The following is an 18,745-nucleotide window of genomic DNA, read 5'->3' on the forward strand; positions in this document are numbered from 1 at the left end:
GAGTGTCAGTGTCTATCTAACCTGTAGTCGACAGCACAGGTAGCCAGGTGTGTGTGCAGGACAGTGATGACAGCGGGTGCTGTGTATCCCAGAATAGGCTCATCGATGACGTCTAGGAAGTCAACAAGCTGTAACAAGACAATTAAGCGAGTGAATAAAGCAATCAAACGAGAAGTATTGATGAAAATAACTTATTTTAGCCAACATAATAAAACAAGACAATTAAGGGAGTGAATAATGCAATCAAACGAGATGTATTGATGAAAATAACTTATTTTAGCCAACTTAATAAAACAAATACGTACCGTATTTTCCGGACCATAGGGCGCACCGGATTATCAGGCGGGTCTATTCGGGTCTTTTTTTCATGCAAAAGGCGCACCGGATTATAAGGTGCATTAAAGGAGTCATATTATTATGATTTTTTTCTACATGTAAAAGACTTCCTTGTGGTCTACATCAGTGTTTTTCAACCTTTTTTGAGGCAAGGCACATTTTTTTCATTAAAAAATACGGAGGCACACCACCAGCAGAAAACGTTAAAAAATGAAACTCCACCAGGTCGTCGTGCCTTATTTTGAGTTTGTTGGTGTTTTCCTGTGTGTAGTGCTTCAGTTCTTGTCTTGCGCTGTTATTTTGGTTGCCCTTTTTGTTTTGTTGGTGTTTTCCTGTAGCAGTTTCATGTCTTCCTTTGAGCGCTATTCCCCGCACCTGCTTTGTGTTAGCAAGCAAAACTATTTACGTTGTTGCTATCTTTCTTTGTGTGGACATTGTTGATTGTCATGTCATGTACGGATGTACTTTGTGGACGCCGTAAGTTTTTGCTGTCGTCCAGCATTTTGTTTCCGTTTACTTTGTAGCCAGTTCAGTTTTACTTTCGCTTTGCATAGCCATTCCCTTTCGTTCATTTTTGGTTTAAGCATTGCATACCTTTTTACCTGCACACTGCCTCCCGCTGTGGTCTACATATTGGGATCACAACAAACCATCTCGTCTCACCCGACACTTTCCAAGTTTTACAAACCAATGAACTACCTGCTACCACCTGCTGACATGGCGTATTACGTGGTTACCCTGCCGAGTTCTACACAGCACAGACACTAAGCAACGGCACATTATTTGCAGATTCTAATTATTGATTTGCAAAAAATATTTTTGGGACCAATTAGGTGAAGTTGCGTAATTTCCCACGGCACACCAGACAATATCTCACTAATGTGCCGCGAAAAACACTGGTCTACATAACATGTAATGGTGGTTCTTTGTTCAAAATGTTGCATGGATGATGTTTTACACATCATCTTCAAGTCGCTTTCTGACAGCCGCTTCAAGATGCGCCGTTTTGTGGGCGGGTCTTATTTACGTGGCTCACCTTCGACAGCATCTTCTCCCCGTCATCTTTGTTGTAGCGTGCAAGGACGGGAGTGGAAGAAGTGTCAAAAGATGGCGCTAACTGTTTTAATGACATTCAGACTTTACTTCAATCAATAATGGAGCAGCCTCTCCTCATCCGTGGCTCACTGGTGCAACAACAACGCCCGAAATGTGTCCCGTGAAAAACTAAACTAACCAAAGTTCCTTGGGTGGATAATGTAAATTCACATCAACGGTATGTTTTTCATGGTGAGTTTACTGACAGATATAAGTAAGAACTTTACACTACTTTATATTAGAAATGGCAACAGTGGAGGATGAATGTCACATAAGAAGATAGAGAAAAAGAAGAAGCTTATCTACTACAGAGGCGGACACACACAAATTTTCAGGACTTATGCAGATCCCAAATACAGATCACCAGGTACCAGAAGGTCAGAAAACTTGCTTTTGCATAATTTTGCGAAACAAAACGCCAGATAATGTCTTACCTTATACACACACCATAATAATACTCCTATGTTGAAGCACAGTACAATCCATCAAGCGGTGTGGCTTCATAGCTTACCAAAGTCCTACTAAAACATTTTGATAGATTTTTGAGCGCCGTGTGTAATGTTCTATATTTTCAATGGAACATATCAAATTTACTACTCAGTGACGTAGTGGTTAGAGTGTCCGCCCTGAGATCGGTAGGTTGTGAGTTCAAACCCCGCCGAGTCATACCAAAGACTATAAAAATGGGACCCATTACCTCCCTGCTTGGCACTCAGCATTAAGGGTTGGAATTGGGGGTTAAATCACCAAAATGATTCTTGGGCGCGGCACCGCTGCTGCCCACTGCTCCCCTCACCTCCCAGGGGGCGAACAAGGGGATGGGTCAAATGCAGAGGACAAATTTCCCAACACCTAGTGTGTGTGACAATCATTGGTGCTTTAAAGGCCTACTGAAACCCACTACTACCGACCACGCAGTCTGATAGTTTATATATCAATGATGAAATCTTAACATTATAACACATGCCAATACGGCCGGGTTAACTTATAAAGTGACATTTTAAATTTGCCGCTAAACTTCCGGTTCGAAACGCCTCTGAGGATGACGTATGCGTGTGACGTAGCCCGACGAACACGGGTATGCCTTCCACATTGAAGCCGATACGAAAAAGCTCTGTTTTCATTTCATAATTCCACAGTATTCTGGACATCTGTGTTCGTGAATCTGTTTCAATCATGTTCATTGCATTATGGAGAAGGAAGCCGAGCAAGCAAAGAAGAAAGTTGTCGGTGCGAAATGGACGTATTTTTCGAACGTAGTCAGCCACAACAGTACACAGCCGCCGCTTCTTTGTTTACATTCCCGAAAGATGCAGTCAAGATGGAAGAACTCGGATAACAGAGACTCTAACCAGGAGGACTTTTGATTTGGATACACAGACGCCTGTAGAGAACTGGGACAACACAGACTCTTACCAGGATTACTTTGATTTGGATGACAAAGACGCAGACGTGCTACTGTGAGTATGCAGCTTTGGCTTTTTTTTGCGTATGTACGTAACTTTTTTAAAATATATAAGCTTTATGAACCTTGGGTTAGGTGAACGGTCTTTTGGGCTGAGTGATTGTGTGTGTTGATCAGGTGTTTGAATTGTATTGGCGTGTTCTATGGAGCTAGGAGCTAGCAGAGGAGCTAGGAGCTAGCATAACAAACACGCAGGTGTTATTATGCAGGATTAATTTGTGGCATATTAAATATAAGCCTGGTTGTGTTGTGGCTAATAGAGTATATATATGTCTTGTGTTTATTTACTGTTGTAGTCATTCCCAGCTGAATACCAGGTACCGTGAGTATGCAGCCTTGGCTGCTAAACATTCGATAACTTGACCGTATGTGCGCGTCACGTACGTAACTTTTTAAAACTATATAAGCTTTATGAACCTTGGGTTAGGTAAACGGTCTTTTGGGCTGAGTGATTGTGTGTGTTGATCAGGTGTTTGAATTGTATTGGCGTGTTCTATGGAGCTAGGAGCTAGCAGAGGAGCTAGGAGCTAGCATAACAAACACGCAGGTGTTTTTATGCAGGATTAATTTGTGGCATATTAAATATAAGCCTGGTTGTGTTGTGGCTAATAGAGTATATATATGTCTTGTGTTTATTTACTGTTGTAGTCATTCCCAGCTGAATATCAGGTCACCCCCGGCTCTCACAGCATCTTCCCTATCTGAATAGCTTCAACTCCCCACTAGTCCTTCACTTGCACTTTACTCATCCACAAATCTTTCATCCTCGCTCAAATTAATGGGGAAATTGTCGCTTTCTCGGTCCGAATCTCTCTCACTTCATGCGGCCATCATTGTAAACAATAGGGAACTTTGCGTATATGTTCAACTGACTACGTCACGCTACTTCCGGTAGGTGCAAGCCTTTTTTTTATCAGATACCAAAAGTTGCAATCTTTATCGTCGTTGTTCTATACTAAATCCTTTCAGCAAAAATATGGCAATATCGCGAAATGATCAAGTATGACACATAGAATAGATCTGCTATCCCCGTTTAAATAAAAAAAATTCATTTCAGTAGGCCTTTAACTTCTAACTTTAAATTTTGGTTTTGTTTACTTGCGTCATATTGCAGTCTACACATATCTCTTATGTGTGACTGCCATCTACTGGTCACACTTATCATTTCACCATGTACCAAATAAAATAGCTTCGAGGTCGGTTAGCACAACCAAAATTATTTCGTACATTAGGCGCACCGTGTTATAAGGCGCCCTGTCGAGTTTTGAAAAAATAAGAGTGTCAGAATAATTGTATAGAAGTTATCACACAACTTCTATGTTACATTAAGTTCAGGTCCCCTGCGAGAAGACAAAAGCTGTCTTTCATCTTAACAAGCAAAAGGCTTGTAAAACTTCACTGTGTGCGATGGGATGCAACATGGAGGTGCCGGTTTCTTTGATCTATTGACAGCCACAGCAAGACCTTGTCCTGACCCGAGATCTACAAAGCGGAGAGGAAGTAGGACCTGACACCGCTCCAGGCACCTTTTCTTTGCACTGTTTATGACCGAGTGCAACAGCTGTTTATGACCACCTCCCCTTAGGAGCAGCTGCGTAATGTAATGTAATGCTATGTAATCAGAAAAGGCCCAAATAAAAGAGGAGGCGTGGAGCTCCCTCGTCAGAGCGGTGTGGTGACGCTGTGCGAGGGTGCAGGCACACAGGCGGTCTCCTCATGAGCTAAATTGAATCCTGTCTCTGTTTGATTTCTTTGCTTCTTGTCTTGTCTAATAGATGTCATCGGTGTTTGAACCTGACAAAAAGGATTTTAAATGCGCCTTATGGTCGAAAAATACGGTAACCAAGAATGTCATCACAAGGCCCATCGCCATGAACTGCACTCTTTGGTGGCTTTAATGGTTACCTGCTCGTGCCAGCTGTGATTGGTCTGCGATACATAATGCCTCATGGTGGCACCCTGAAGTCGAAGGGCGACCAAGAACTCCTAGCAGATGACGCAGAGTGTTAATTTTAGCTCTACAACAAATGAGGTACACGTAGAGGATGTACTGTACCTTCACATTCCTCTGTGGGTCCAGTGTGATTTTGATGGCTGTGGACAACATCTGCGGCTCCGCCTCCCTGCCGCTCACACTGCTGACTCCCACCTCAGTAGGGTATATGGTAGGGTCCAAGTAGCTGGGGGTAGTGAAGTTGGGCATCTCTATCCGTTGCGGAATAGGGGCGTCTTTCACTACAGCTACAGACAAAATACACATTTTTTAAAAAGAGGTTCTACTAAAGTAGCGATAAAATGTAAAGTACCTCGATGATAGAGCTCCACCCGCCGACTTTCCAGACACAGGAAACTGAGATTAGGGTCATTCTGGTGCTGTGCTACACTGAATATCTTCCCCCCTTCCAGGTCAAGCACAATTTCTCCATGACTCTGGTCGTCCTGTGTGAATGTCATCAGTTAACCGCATTCTGCGAGACCTTCTTCAAGAACTTGGCTTGCCTTCATGTCTGTCCTGGCTTGAAGGCGACCTCTGCCGATGACCACGGTCAGGGAGAGGAGGCTGAGGTTGTGGTTCATCTGGAGCGTTGACTTTGTCCTTCCTGAAGGTTCATTGGCCAGGTAGAACTGAGATTCTTCCTCCTCTGAGTCCGAGTCTACATTGCAGAGAAGGAATGTATCAATTTTAATGCTAAATACATATATTTCTAGCATACACATACACTTAATGAAATGTATATATTATTCTCCCCATCATATTATTGCATGCTAATCGTTATATAATTATCGTTTTATATCATAAGGTATATGATTGGTTTTAAAGCCACACACATAGTATCACACAGCAGCTCCAAAAAACATATTAAAATAAGCCAGCAGAGGACACGTGGCCATGAAAACCACATTCAAATTGCAGCTAAAAGGAGAAACCTCTTTTTAAAAAAAAAGGGATATCTGCTGTTGGAGTTGAGAAAAAGTCTGACATTTTGAGAGGACCCATGAAGTGACGGGATGACTCCTGGTCAGGGACGGCCAGCGGAATGGTATTTATTTTCTTCAAACAACCCTATTGTGAAATAAATTTAAGATGGTGAATGTGAACATTGACAGCCGCTTGCTGAGTTTTTATTAGAGAAAGTACAAACTGCTGCGGAGGACAGCAATTTCAGAAGAGGCATGAAATCTTATTTTGCAACCCTCGTCCCTGGTTAGGCTTTCAAAGAAAAGTTGAGAAAAGTGGAAAAAACACATACAAAAGGATTAAGACAAGTACAAAATAAAAATACATTACAAATAATTGGTCCCATTTGTCCATACTACACTCAGTTCTAGTGCTCACACTTCTGATTCTCCTTAAGCCAATTTTTCAGTTTTGTGGAGAAAAGTTTAATGTCCGACTGTGACTTTAACTCCAGTGGCAAAGAGTTCCACAGATGTGAGGCCTTTACTGAGAACGCAGACTGACCCAGAGTCCTCCGCCACCTTTTCACTACACATCTACACATCAGGGGGCTAATCCATTAAGACACTTAAAAATAGCTTTTAAAAATGAGAAATATTTTGGGTAAAATGGCAGTGATGATACTTCACTGGTTTTTGGTCAAATGTCTTTAGTGTTTGTTTATATAACGACAACAGAGGCTTCACTACACATTTGGTTGCCTGTCCCCAGACCATGGCACAATGAGACATGTGGGATCAAATCATTGCACGCATGTAAACTTGTGCAGCTTGAACAGGTAAACAAGGTCTAATAAGCCTGAAACAGTTTATATTTATTTGTACGGTCTTAGTAATTGTTAGAATAATTGTATCTAAGTTATCACAAAACTTTGTGTTACATTGAGTTCAGCTCGCCCTGCGAGAGGACAAAAGCTGTATTTGATCCTACCAAGAAGAATGCTTGTAAAACTCCACTGTGTAGGATGGGAAGCAACATGAAGGTGTCGGTTTCTTTGATGTATTGTAATCCACAGAAAGATTTTGTCTTGACCCGAGATCTACAAAGCGGAGAGGAAGCAGGGCCTGCCCAAGCTCCAGGCACCTTTTCTTTGAACTGTTTTACGACCTTTTCTTTGAACTGTTTTGTAACCAAAGACATGGCTGTTTACGACCCTGCTTCCCTTAGAAACAGCTGTTGCCATGTAATCAGGGAAAGTCCAAATAAAAGAGGAGGTGTACAATCTTTTGTCAGAGCATGGTGACACTGTACAAGGGTACAGGTGTACGCGTTTCTCCTCAATGAGCCAAATTTAATTCTGTCTCTGTTTAATTCCTTGCTTCTTGTCTTGTTTAATAGATGTCATCAGTGTTTGAACCTGACAGTAATTTTTATAATATGGCCATCAAATTTTAGCTTAGGGTCCAAAATAACACCGAAAAATTTTAAATCATTTTACCTGTTCTATTTTATTTTGATAAATGTTGACCTGAATTTCATTTAATGACTGTTTCTTCAAAGAGAAACACGTTGAGACTGTTTTGTTATAATCTAGGGTTAAACAGATGAATTGCACTGTACACAAAACACTTTTATTATTGTGCTGTACAACTGTATGGTGTTGTTTTTCCACACACCCCCTCTTATATAGCTAATAACTAAACATCAATAATAAACACATTTTTAGGAGATCGTGCAGGCGGCTGTTGAATGTATGATCCACCCCGAAAACCCCAGAACTCACCCAGTCGGAAGGCCGACTTGCAGAGTTGAAACTCGTCGTGATGTTGGCGACCGTGCACAGAGCTCTGAGCTGAAGTGGGCGGAGGGGGAGGCGGTTCCCACATCAGCAGGTCATTATTGATCCTGCAACGAGAGGTTCAGTCTTACTGATGATGATCAATAACAAAGTAAATGTCAGACTGCTGCATATTCTACCTGTTGTAGATGCTTTGGAAAGCCTGCTTGCTGGGCAGAAAGACGCAGGCCAGAGGAAGCCTAACGTCCACGACGCACTGACACTGAGCCACGCACTGGGACTGGAACTGACCCATCTCCTCCGGGTCGGCCGGGATCACCATCTACACCAGGGATGTCAAACTGGTTTTCATTGAGGGCCACATGGCTGCCATCAGAGGGCCGCGTGTAACAGCGAATAATGTAGGAATTTGCCTCTAGTTTTCATTATTGATTATATAATGTATATATATATTTGTTTTGTTAAGTAGACTGTTGATTTTACAGTAAAAACTGTACATTTACAAAATGTTACTGTAAAATAGTGTATTTTTTTATTTCTTACAACATTTTACGGTAAATATAAAAACAGTACCACTATTTTGTTTTTTACAGAAAAAGCAGTCAGAATTTTACTATTAAATTGACATTGGTTTTTACAACATTATATTGTTCATGGAAAAACAGTGCAAGTTCCTTTTTTTATTCTGGCAACTTAGCTGCCAGTTTTTCTACCGTAAAAACAAATGTATAGTTTTTCCATTTACAGTAATACACCGTTGAAAACAAGATTATACAGTAAAAATAGGGCAGCTCAGTCAAAAGAATTTTAACGCAAATTTATTGTTTTTATTTACAGTAATACGCTGTAAAGAACAACGTAAAATGTATTGTCATTTTTGATGGGTACTTTGCTGTAAAATCATAAGTCAAGCAGATATTCAAGTATTTAAATTATTTAGACAAATACATGTTTGGAAAGTATGATAATATACTGTAATATTTGTTGCAATAATGGATACTATTAAAGTTTAAAAGGTATGCAATTTCAAGCAGTACATACATCTTTTTTGTAAAATAGTGTATTTATTATTTCTTACAACATTTTACGGTAAATAGAAAAACAATACCACTTTTTAGTTTTTTATGGAAAAAGCTGTCCGAATGTTACTATTAAAGTGAAGTGAAGTGAATTATATTTATATAGCGCTTTTCTCTAGTGACTCAAAGCACTTTTACATAGTGAAACCCAATATCTAAGTTACATTTAAACCAGTGTGGGTGGCACTGGGAGCAGGGTGGGTAAAGTGTCTTGCCCAAGGACACAACGGCAGTGACTAGGATGGCGGAAGCGGGGCTCGAACCTGGAACCCTCAAGTTGCTGGCACGGCCACTCTACCAACCGAGCTATACCGCCCCAATTGACATTGGTTTTTACAAAATTATATGGTTCATGGAAAAACAGTGTAAGTTCCTTTTTTTTATTCTGGCAACTTAGCTGCCAGTTTTTCTACCGTAAAAACAAATGTATAGTTTTTCCATTTACAGTAATACACCATTAAAAACAAGATTTTACAGTAAAAATAATTTTAACGCCAATTTTTTAAAAGTTTTTTTCAATTTACAGTAATACGCTGGAAAGAACAACGTAAAATGTATTGTCATTCTTATTAATTTAATGGGTACTTTGCTGTAAAACCATAAGTCAAGCAGATATTCAAGTATTTAAATTATTTAGACAAAAACATGTTTGGAAAGTATGATAATGTACTGTAATATTTGTTGCAATAATAGATACTATTAAAGTTTAAAAGGTATGCAATTTCAAGCAGTACATACATCTTTTTTGTAAAATAGTGTATTTTTTATTTCTTACAACATTTTACGGTAAATAGAAAAACAGTACCACTTTTTAGTTTTTTACGGAAAAAGCTGTCCGAATGTTACTATTAAAGTGAAGTGAAGTGAATTATATTTATATAGCGCTTTTCTCTAGTGACTCAAAGCACTTTTACGTAGTGAAACCCAATATCTAAGTTACATTTAAACCAGTGTGGGTGGCACTGGGAGCAGGGTGGGTAAAGTGTCTTGCCCAAGGACACAACGGCAGTGACTAGGATGGCGGAAGCGGGGATCGAACCTGGAACCCTCAAGTTGCTTGCACGGCCACTCTACCAACCGAGCTATACCGCCCCAATTGACATTGGTTTTTACAACATTATATTGTTCATGGTAAAACAGTGCAAGTTCCTTTTTTTTATTCTGGCAACTTCGCTGCCAGTTTTTCTAACGTAAAAACAAATGTATAGTTTTTCCATTTACAGTAATACACTGTTACAAACAAGATTTTACAGAAAAAATATGGTAGCTCAGTCAAAAGAATTTTAAGGCCAATTTTTTTTAATTTTTTTTTTTAATTTACAGTAATATGCTGTAAAGAACAAAGTAAAATGTATTGTCATTTTTATTAATTTGATGGGTACTTTGCTGTTAAACAATAAGTCAAGCAGATATTTAAGTATTTAAATTATTTAGACAAAAACATGTTTGGAAAGTATGATAAAATACTGTAATATTTGTTGCAATAATGGATACTATTAAAGTTTAAAAGATATGCAATTTCAAGGAGCACATATATTTTTTTTCCTGTCAAAATGAAAAAGATCAATTTAGTGAGAAAATATTAAGTACTTTATTGACACATATCATTTCCTGGTGTTTGTGGACCAGATAAAATGATGTCGCGGGCCAGATCTGGCCCCCGTGCCTTGAGTTTGACACCTCTGATCCACACCATCGAGGCGGTCGGAGACGTGGTTGTAAGCTTTATAAGTGAAACGTTAACAGACTGTGAACGACCTACCTCTTCAGTCTCAAACATGGTGCGGTTGGAGGAGAACGGAGAGCTGGTTTTGTCGTTGAGCTCACAATGGCTTTCGAAGAAGGCGGCCCCCAGGTCTCTGACAAGGCCAAGGTTCAAGCCAGCTAGACCCACGCCTTGGCCCTGCATCTCACCTCCTCGCACTCGCACTGATATCCTATAAATGGTGGGGTTTCAAACAGCAGAATAACCGGGACAGGGAAAATCTTACTTCCTGTTTACACATTAAAAGGCACTTCGGAAGGTTTTTGTTAAGTATTCTCCACTCACCTGGGCAGGGAGTCATGGCTTTTCTTCACTCTGATGCAAGGGAAGGAGCCTCCGTCCCAACCCTCGTATGAACCTGGTAACAATAAGCAATATTCTTAAATACCTTAATATACTGATTGGGTTTTGATACTCGATAATTGCTGATAAGAGCAAATTTGCCTTGAAATGACTTACAACAGTATTTACACCAGCAAAAGCTAATGTACAGTCGAGGCCGAAGGTTTGGACACACCTTCTCATTCAATGCGTTTTCTTTATTTTCATGACTGTTTACATTGTAGATTGTCACATCAAAACTATGAATGAATACATGTGGAGTTATGTACTTAACAAAAAAGGTGAAATATTTGAAAACATGTTTTGTATTCTAGTGTGGAGGGGGGCGTGGCCTGCGGGCCTGCCGCGGAACGGGGTGTGCCAGGACCGGCCTCGAAGACAGCGACAGGTGAGTAGATGGCCCAGGTGGGCCTTGTTATCTAATCACCTGTCGCCTTTATTAGCAGCAGCCGGAATGAGACACGTTGTTGGAGTTGGAGGTGCTGATGAGCGGACGCAAGGGAAAAGACATTTTGCTGGAAAGCAGAAGCCTGTCGAGATTGATGAAAACAAAACAGCGTTATACCCTGAATTCCGGGCTCTCCTGGCAGTGTGTGGTGGTCCCAAGAACCCACTAGAGGGCAACCTCTACATCTAGTTTCTTCAAAATAGCCACCCTTTGCTCTGACTACTGCTTTTCACACTCTTGGCATTCTCTCCATGGGCTTCGAGCACACCTGTGAAGTGAAAACCATTTCAGGTGACTACCTCTTGAAGCTCATGGAGAGAATGCCAAGAGTGCGCAAAGCAGTAATCAGAGCAAAGGGTGGCTATTTTGAAGAAACTAGAATATAAAACAGGTTTTCAGTTATTTCACCTTTTTTTTGTTAAGTACATAACTCCACATGTGTTCATTCATAGTTTTGATGTGACAATCTACAATGTAAATAGTCATGAAAATTAGAGATGTCCGATAATGGCTTTTTTGCCGATATCCGATAGTGTCCAACTCTTAATTACCGATTCCGACATCAACCGATACAGTCGTGGAATTAACACATTATTGTGCCTAATTTTGTTGTGATGCCCCACTGGATGCATTAAACAATGTAACAAGGTTTTCCAAAATAAATCAACTCAAGTTATGGACAAAAGTGCCAACATGGCACTGCCATATTTATTATTGAAGTCACAAAGTGCATTATTTTTTTTAACATGCCTCAAAACAGCAGCTTGGAATTTGGGACATGCTCTCCCTGAGAGAGCATGAGGAGGCTGAGGTGGGCGGGGTTGGGGGCGGGGTTGAGGTGTGGGGGGGTAGCATATTGTAGCGTCCCGGAAGAGTTAGTACTGCAAGGAGTTCTGGGTATTTGTTCTGTTGTTTTTGTTGTGTTACGGTGCGGATGTTCTCCCGAAATGTGTTTGTCATTCTTGTTTGGTGTGGGTTCATAGTGTGGCGCATATTTGTAACAGTGTTAAAGTTGTTTATACGGGCACCCTCAGTGTGACCTGTATGGCTGTTGACCAAGTATGCCTTGCATTCACTTGTGTGTGTGAAAAGCCGTAGATATTATGTGATTGGGCCGGCACGCAAGGGCAGTGCCTTGGAGGTTTATTGGCGCTCTGTACTTCTCCCTACAGCCGTGTACACAGCGGCGTTTTAAAAAGTCATACATTTTAGTTTTTGAAACCGATACCGATCATTTTCGATATCACATTTTAAAGCATTTATCGGCCAATAATATCGGCAGTTCGATATTATTGGACATCTCTAATGAAAATAAAGAAAAGATTGCATTGAATGAGAAGGTGTGTCCAAACTTTTGGCCTGTACTGTATAACATTTAAAAAAGCTCTAACAAAAATAATATTTGTAATGTTTTTGACACTCTTACAGAGGTATTAGTTTAAATATATGTATCATAATGTGGTGCATTGTTAAGGTGTTCTGTTGACCCGAAATAATTAACGGCAAACCCATAGAAACGTCTCTCATTAATGTCAATGATTGTAGTTGCTTATTCATTGGCTCTCATTAGATTTGCATATGTATGTAAATGAATGAATCTTGGAGGTTGTGTGTACTCCCACCATGCAGGTCGCTGAAGGAGGCTTCCAGCAGCTGGGTGAGGCAGGGCGCCGACAGCTGACCCTGGCAAGGCTGCTCACTTTGGAGATCTGGCGCTTCTTGATGCTTGAGCACCAGATCGCTCAGCTCCAACACCAGCGTCTCCTCCCTCACCGCCCTCTGGCTCAGAGGTTGGCGCTCGGAGAGCGGCCGCAGGTCCGGTATGGGAAAACGAAGCCTTAGGATGGCGTGCGGGGCAAGGAGGGAGAAGGAGGAGCACAGCTCGCTGCTCTGCGCCTGAAACGTGACAAAAAAGGGTCAAATGGGGAATGTCGGTGGCATGGTTTTGGTAAGGCGAACCTGTAGGTTGTCGGGTCCGACGTTCTCTGCGGGAACGTAGCTGAAGGCCTTGCTCAGGTTGCCCATCCGACTGAGAATGTCCAGGTCCAGCTCGGCACTGACATCTTCTAGCTCCACTCGCAGTACACTATCACGCCTCACCACTCGCTGTTTACCCTACAAACATCACCAGAGAGGTCAATAGTAGCTCGCCGTGTACACGGCGTGTGTGCGCATGAGTACCTTCCTCGGGTGCTTCTCAGTGAGGCTGTAGTGGAGCTGGGCACAAGGTTTGGCTGCCACTCCAACTGTAAACATACTTGCTTTCTGGAACTGGAGCAACTATAAAAGAGATGCACGGCAATGGGATCAATCATGTGACCGTAACACGTGTTGAAAAACACAACATGGAAGAGGATTCCAGCAGCTGTGGTGAGTTCCATGCCCAAGAGATTAAGTCAGTCCTAGATAACAATGACACTCACACTAAATATTGACACTTTGTACACAATTAGGACGTGTTCATGTGAGGTGTATTGACTTATTTTCAGTACGTAGTCCATCTGTACTGGTATACAAGCTGTACACTGACTACTAGAGATGTCCAATAATATCGGACTGCCGATATTATCGGCCGATAAATGCAATATCGGAAATTATCGGTATCGGTTTCAAAAAGTAAAATTTATGAGTTTTTAAAACACCGCTGTGTACACGGACGTAGGGAGAAGTACAGAGCGCCAATAAACCTTAAAAGCACTGCCTTTGCGTGCCGGCCCACTCACATAATATCTACGGCTTTACACACACACAAGTGAATGCAAGACATACTTGGTCAACAGCCATACAGGTCACACTGTGGGTGTCCATATAAACAACTTTAACACTGTTACAAATATGCGCCACACTGTGAACCCACACCAAACAAGAATGACAAACACATTTCGGGAGAACATCCGCACCGTAATAATAATAATACCTGGGATTTATATAGCGCTTTTCTAAGTACCCAAAGTCGCTTTACGTGTTAAAAACCCATCATTCATTCACACCTGGTGGTGGTAAGCTACTTTCGTAGCCACAGCTGCCCTGGGGTAGACTGACGGAAGCGTGGCTGCCAATTTGCGCCTACGGCCCCTCCGACCACCACCTATCATTCATTCAACATTCATTCATTCAACATTCATTCACCAGTGTGAGCGGCACTGGGGGCAAGGGTGAAGTGTCCTGCCCAAGGACACAACGGCATGGTAAGAGGCGGGGAGCGAACCTGCAACCCTCAGGTTTCTGACACGGGCGCTCTACCCACTACGCCATGCCGCCCCGTAACACAACATAAACACAACAGAACAAATACCCAGAAACCCTTGCAGCACTAACTCTTCCGGGATGCTACAATATACACCCCCCGCTACCCCTAAACCCCCCCCCCCCCCCCCCCCCAACCCAAGCATGTCCCAAATTCCAAGCTGCTGTTTTGAGGCATGTTAAAAAAAATAATGCACTTTGTGACTTCAAAAATAAATATGGCAGTGCCATGTTGGCATCTTTTTCCATAACTTGAGTTGATTTATTTTGGAAAACCTTGTTACATTGTTTAATGCATCCAGCGGGGCATCACAACAAAATTAGGCATAATAATGTGTTAATTCCACGACTGTATATATCGGTATCGGTTGATATCGGAATCTGTAATTAAGACAATATCGGAATATCGGATATCGGCAAAAAAGCCATTACCGGACATCTCTACTGACTACTCTAAAGTATAACCACGTTCACTTTAGACATAAAGCTCAAACTTTTTAAAAGCAGACTAGGAAAATGTACAGAAAAACGTCATCTACTGATTGAAGGCCAGAATAGATTTAGGGAATCACTGGCAATATTAGATTCAGTTGAGCATTTCACAAACGTTTTTTGATCAAAAGGCATATGCAAGCATGGGTATTCATTCATTTAAGAAAGCATTTGATATCATAGAGTCATAATATGATGACAATGTCGAATCAGGGTGATAGTTCTGGACTGTGTTAGCAGCTATTGTATTTTTCGGAGTATAAGTCGCACCGGCCGAAAATACATAATAAAGAAGGAAAAAAACATATATAAGTCGCACTGGAGTATAAGCCGCATTTTTGGGGGAAATATATTTGATAAAAGCCAACACCAAGAATAGACATTTGAAAGGCAATTTAAAATAAATAAAGAATAGTGAACAACAGGCTGAATAAGTGTACGTTATATGAGGCATAAATAACCAACTGAGAACGTGCCTGGTATGTTAACGTAACATATTATGGTAAGAGTCATTCAAATAACTATAACATATAGAACATGCTATACGTTTACCAAACAATCTGTCACTCTTAATCGCTAAATCCCATGAAATCTTATACGTCTAGTCTCTTACATGAATGAGCTAAATAATATTATTTGATATTTTACGGTAATGTGTTATTAATTTCACACATAAGTCGCTCCTGAGTATAAGTCGCACCCCCGGCCAAACTATGAAAAAAAACTGCGACTTATAGTCCGAAAAATACGGTAGTTGGACAATACAAAACAATATGTCCAGCAAGGAAATAGCTGCTAATCATGCTTGGATATTGTTTTGGACCCCAAACTGTTAATTTGATATATTAATCATATACGTAATGTCTCAGATGTAATAAAACCTGATTTGTTTGCTGATGACATAAATATTTTCTGGCCGGGTCACGATTTAAATGAGTTATTTCAATGGTTGATTTGGAAATTTGAGAATTAAAATCAGGGTTTAACATGAATAAACTATCATTAAATCTGAGTAAAATAAAAGTAATGTTATTCGGAAATAGCAAAGGTTCAAATTGATGGGGTGGATATTGAAAGAGAAAATTCCACGTGATGGCCGAGATACTTGTGGTAGTGGGGGCGTGGTCAATAAGACATTATTTTCTATGATGCGTACAATTTCTTTAAACAGGCAAAAAAATGTATACATACTTTTAAAACAAATCTGTTATTATTAAATACAGTAGTAACATACCGGTATTTTTTAATTTTTTTTTTTACATAATATAGTTTTGTTTATTTTTCAATTGTTGTTGCTTATTGTACAATGTAAAATTTACAATTGTTTTCTCAAGATTTCTACAATCCTTTTAAGCACTCTTTTTTAATTATTAAAAATGACTAGCAACACATAAAGTATCTATTTCTGGTGTTATTGTAGACTGTACTCATGTTTAGAGATTCTTTACTTTTGTTGCTCCATGTCCACGACGAAAATTAAGTTGCAGAGAACGTGACGTCACACTTGCTTCACACTGCTGCGAGCCTTCCTCTCCTTAAAAGCTGCCACTTTCATCTTAAATTTTGAAGATCACTGTCCACGGTTATATCTACGATACTTTAAGTATGTCCACAGCGCGGACATGTTGCCTCTGCTCCAGACAACTCTGAGCATATAGCTTTTCCGGTGATCAAAGTACATATTTTTTCGGCAGCCACATTTTCAGTAAATCACTAGTTAATAGTGCGCAAATAATTAACCATACATATCCATTCATACTGTAACTACCTGCTTGTGTTAAAATGCATGCTTGTGTGTTATGATGATCATTTTTCCCATGGTCATGAACACATCGTGTTGGCAGAGAACGAGGAAGTGTTGTGTGTAGAGATGTCCGATAAAATGCTTTAAAATGTAACATCGGAAATTATCGGTTTCGGTTTCAAAAAGTAAAATTAATGACTTTTTAAAACGCCGCTGTACGGAGTGGTACACGGACGTAGGGAGAAGTAAAGAGCAGTCGTGTCTCCCAGTCAGCAGCCCCTCCCCTCTCCTCTCTCCCACACACAACACAGGAGTTGCAGCACGACTGCAGCATGAGAGGTTTACTGGCGACGCTTGATGACCTCATCAAACCGCCGCGAGCGGAGCATAACAACAACAAGTGTGTGTTGTTGCCGGTGCTGTAGCCGTAGCTAACAAGCGAGCTCGCTCGGTGACTGACTAATGACACCATGTCTATGGTTTGGGATTATTTTAAAGTGTGTCTGACGCATAAAAAACTGGCAATTTGCAATGACTGCAGAAAGTTGGATATGCGAGGAGGAACCAAGACGTCTTCCTTTAATACGAGCAATTTGATCTCCCACCTCTTCAAGAATCATAAGGAGATACACGATAAATACAAGAGGAAGATGGATGAAAAGCAAACACCGAAAAAAAGTAGTACCACACAGTTGTCGCTTAAAGACTCCGCCGAGAAAAAACTAAAATACAACAAAAACCACCCCAGGGCGAAAGCCCACGTTGTGGTCAGGGACAACGCACGCAATATGGCAAAAGCTACGATGGCTAGTCTGCCCTGCATGGCGCACACTTTGCAGCGAACAGAGATGCCCTGTTTCAACGCAGCATTTCAGAAGCTCTGACTGACTGGTAGGCCACTTCAAGCACTCACCACTAGCTTACAGCACATCTGTGTTACTCATACAAATACATTAGAGCAGGGCAGATTGAGCCCAGTTTATACTGTTATACAGTATGCCAGGCAGTCTTGCACTAAATGAGGACTATGTTATTGTTTAATTTATTACTCTAGTATACTCTGGACTGAAGCTGTGTGCCTTCATTGTTTTTGTAGCTGTTGTTTTGAGGCATGTTTAAAAAAAATAATGCACTTTGTGAAAGTCAAAGTATAGTATTTCCCATAGTTGTAGTGAGTATCAGGATTATCTCAAGTAGATCATGTCCCAAATTCCAAGCTGCTGTTTTGAGGCATGTTAAAAAAAATCATGCACTTTGTGACTTCAATAATAAATATGGCAGTGCCATGTTGGCACTTTTTTCCATAACTTGAGTTGATTTATTTTGGAAAACCTTGTTACATTGTTTAATGCATCCAGCGGGGCATCACAACAGAATTAGGCATAATAATGTGTTGATTCCACAACTGTATATATCGGTATCGGTTGATATCGGAATCTGTAATTAAGAGTTGGACAATATCAGAATATCGGATATCGGCAAAAAAGCCATTATCGGACATCTCTAGTTGTGTGTCTGGGAGTGAAACACGGAGACGAACGTGTGTGCATGGAGGAAATACTTGGACCCATTGTCAGTATAAGATTGGCAATAAAAGTTAAAAAGAGCGCCAAACTTTGTGTGTCTTCTTCTGGATGCTACAATACGTTATATTTGTTTTCACGTAAAAAAAAACAATTTTTAAAGTGTGCCGGCTAATATTTTACTGTGGCGCACTGCCACGGTCAGTTACATTAAGGGGAAACCTTGAAAAAGTAACAGAAACCAAATTTCTTGAAATAATAATTGACTAAAATCTCACTTGAAAACCTCACTTAAGACATTTAAAGTACGAAATCTCAAAAACTATTGCAATGTTGAATGAATAAAAGGTAGCAAGTTTATGTACCTCACTGTACTCAAGCTTCCCGTTTTCCCAGAGGCACTCCAACATTTCTAGTCTGCTGAATGACAGGTCGGAGGTCACAGCCCGACTGTTGCGTATCCCGCTCCGCATCTCACAGAAGACCTGCACCGCTGCCCCCGTCACTCTTAAC

General features: G+C 40.7%; 1 protein-coding gene across 2 annotated transcripts in view; it reads right to left on the bottom strand.

The window, feature by feature from the left end:
• Positions 1-18,745, bottom strand: part of atg2a (autophagy related 2A) — a 75,107-nt gene that overhangs the window by 30,817 nt on the left and 25,545 nt on the right. For both annotated transcript variants that reach the window (XM_062044237.1, XM_062044236.1), the window contains exons 12-24: positions 18,598-18,739; positions 13,409-13,507; positions 13,187-13,342; positions 12,850-13,123; positions 10,723-10,795; positions 10,435-10,609; positions 7,773-7,915; positions 7,579-7,700; positions 5,396-5,550; positions 5,203-5,335; positions 4,953-5,137; positions 4,802-4,882; positions 22-128 (exon numbers count right to left, since the gene is read on the bottom strand). In XM_062044237.1, the coding sequence (XP_061900221.1) occupies positions 22-128; positions 4,802-4,882; positions 4,953-5,137; positions 5,203-5,335; positions 5,396-5,550; positions 7,579-7,700; positions 7,773-7,915; positions 10,435-10,609; positions 10,723-10,795; positions 12,850-13,123; positions 13,187-13,342; positions 13,409-13,507; positions 18,598-18,739 (1,845 nt within the window). The remainder of the gene's footprint in view (positions 1-21; positions 129-4,801; positions 4,883-4,952; positions 5,138-5,202; positions 5,336-5,395; positions 5,551-7,578; positions 7,701-7,772; positions 7,916-10,434; positions 10,610-10,722; positions 10,796-12,849; positions 13,124-13,186; positions 13,343-13,408; positions 13,508-18,597; positions 18,740-18,745) is intronic.

The sequence above is a fragment of the Entelurus aequoreus genome, linkage group LG04 (assembly GCF_033978785.1).
Source record: "Entelurus aequoreus isolate RoL-2023_Sb linkage group LG04, RoL_Eaeq_v1.1, whole genome shotgun sequence".
NCBI lineage: Eukaryota > Metazoa > Chordata > Actinopteri > Syngnathiformes > Syngnathidae > Entelurus > Entelurus aequoreus.